Source organism: Microtus pennsylvanicus, chromosome 3 (assembly GCF_037038515.1).
Source record: "Microtus pennsylvanicus isolate mMicPen1 chromosome 3, mMicPen1.hap1, whole genome shotgun sequence".
NCBI lineage: Eukaryota > Metazoa > Chordata > Mammalia > Rodentia > Cricetidae > Microtus > Microtus pennsylvanicus.
In genome coordinates, this window is record NC_134581.1 from 81,294,151 (window position 1) to 81,295,883 (window position 1,733).

Consider the following 1,733-nt stretch of genomic DNA (forward strand, 5'->3'; position numbering starts at 1 on the left):
GTCACAAGTGGTGTGACTTTATGTGCACAGCTGTCCTATTGTGTCTGGCAAATACTATAGTCCTCCAGCAATGCTGACTCTTACGTTTCTTCCATCTGCTCTTATGCAGTGTTTCTCAGGGAAAGGTAGGCGTGACAGGAGGAGGAACCTTTCAAGCTATGGAAGACTGAACGTAGTGATAATATATAAAAAGGAAGAAATAGAATAATGGAACATAATCACTTTAATGGGTTGAGAAATGGGAGGACAAGGAAAAGGAGGGAATATGAGGAGAGATAACACAAAGACTTTCTGAAAAGAATCATTTAAAAATCCTCTACTGCAGAAGATCCCTAAAGTGTAAGCATATACACATAAGCTTATTCTCTTAACACAACTTGTTTCCAAGATTCAAATCTCAGAGAAATCAGAAAAAAATAACAATGGCTTGTTATCTGAAATAGGACACAAAATATAAAGGAAATAACTGGCTTACAAGAATTGAGAAGCTGTCCTTGAAAGAAATGAAAAAATGCAGGACATTTTGAGAAGGAAAAATTTTTCATGAGAATTTTTTTTCATATAACTTCTTTAGAGCAAGTTTGACATCTTTATTTCTCAGGCTGTAGATCAATGGGTTCAGCATCGGAACAACAATAGTATAAAATACAGAGGACACTTTCCCTTGGTCCATAGAGCTCACTGACGATGGTTGTAAGTACATGAATGCAGCAGATCCAAAGAAGACAGCGACAGCTGACATGTGTGAGGTGCAGGTGCTGAAGGCTTTGGACCTGCCCTCAGTGGATTTAATCCTGAGGATGCTGGCAATAATGAAGATGTAAGAGCTCAGGATACTCAGTGTAGGGAAAAGGATATTAAAAGCACTAAAACACAGAACTACAACTTCATTGATAAAAATGCTGGAGCAAGAGAGCTCCAAGAGTGGAAAAAGATCACAGAAGTAATGGTTTATTACATCAGCCTTACAAAAATGCACTCTTAGCATGCAGACTGTATGAGCAGTGGCACCAATGAAACCCATACCATAAACCCCAAATATCATCCAGAAACAGACTTGATAGGACATCATAGCATTGTAAAGCAATGGGTTACAGATGGCAACATAACGGTCATAAGCCATTGCAGCCAACATATGACATTCTGATATAACAAAAATGAGAAAGAAATAAAGTTGAGTCATGCATTCAGGGTAGGAGATGATGTTCTTCACTGTTACAAAGTTCACCAGCATTTTGGGGGTAATGACAGTGGAATGACAGAGGTCAATGAAGGACAGACTGGAGAGGAAAAAGTACATGGGGGTATGGAGATGGGAGCTGAGCAGGATCAGAGTGATCATGCCCAGGTTCCCCACCATCGTTACTGCATAGATTCCAACGAAGAGGAAGAAGAGAAACAGCTGTAGTTCTGGTGCATCTGTCAATCCAGCAAGGATGAACACAGTGACTGTGGAGTGGTTTCCAGTTCTCATTTCTTTTGGAGATTCTCTGAAGGAAAGAAAAAAAAGGTAAGATAAGCAATACCTGTCCTACCACATAATAAGGTGAGAAACTGAGTTCAAACTTTTTCAGACATGTATCTCCAAGTTTCATGGCTACTCTCTTATTAGTCTAGGTATTAGAGGTTCAAAAGTATAATACTCAGAAATAGATAAATATAAAATATACCAATCACTGTTCATGATCTACATTAGGAGAATACATTAGTACCCATTCCGTGAACAACCAAAG

At 38.8% G+C, this 1,733-nt stretch overlaps 1 protein-coding gene across 1 annotated transcript; it reads right to left on the reverse strand.

Annotated features, from left to right (window-relative positions):
* Positions 1-541: 541 nt before the first annotated feature.
* Positions 542-1,474, reverse strand: LOC142847114 (olfactory receptor 8G50-like). Its single transcript, XM_075967842.1, has one exon. It carries the CDS (start codon positions 1,472-1,474, stop codon positions 542-544), a length of 933 nt encoding a protein of 310 aa, XP_075823957.1.
* Positions 1,475-1,733: the final 259 nt, after the last annotated feature.

What these genes read in the sequence shown, in the direction of transcription:
- LOC142847114 (XM_075967842.1), bottom strand. Translation starts at nt 1,474, where the DNA reads ATGAGAACTGGAAACCACTCCACAGTCACTGTGTTCATCCTTGCTGGA.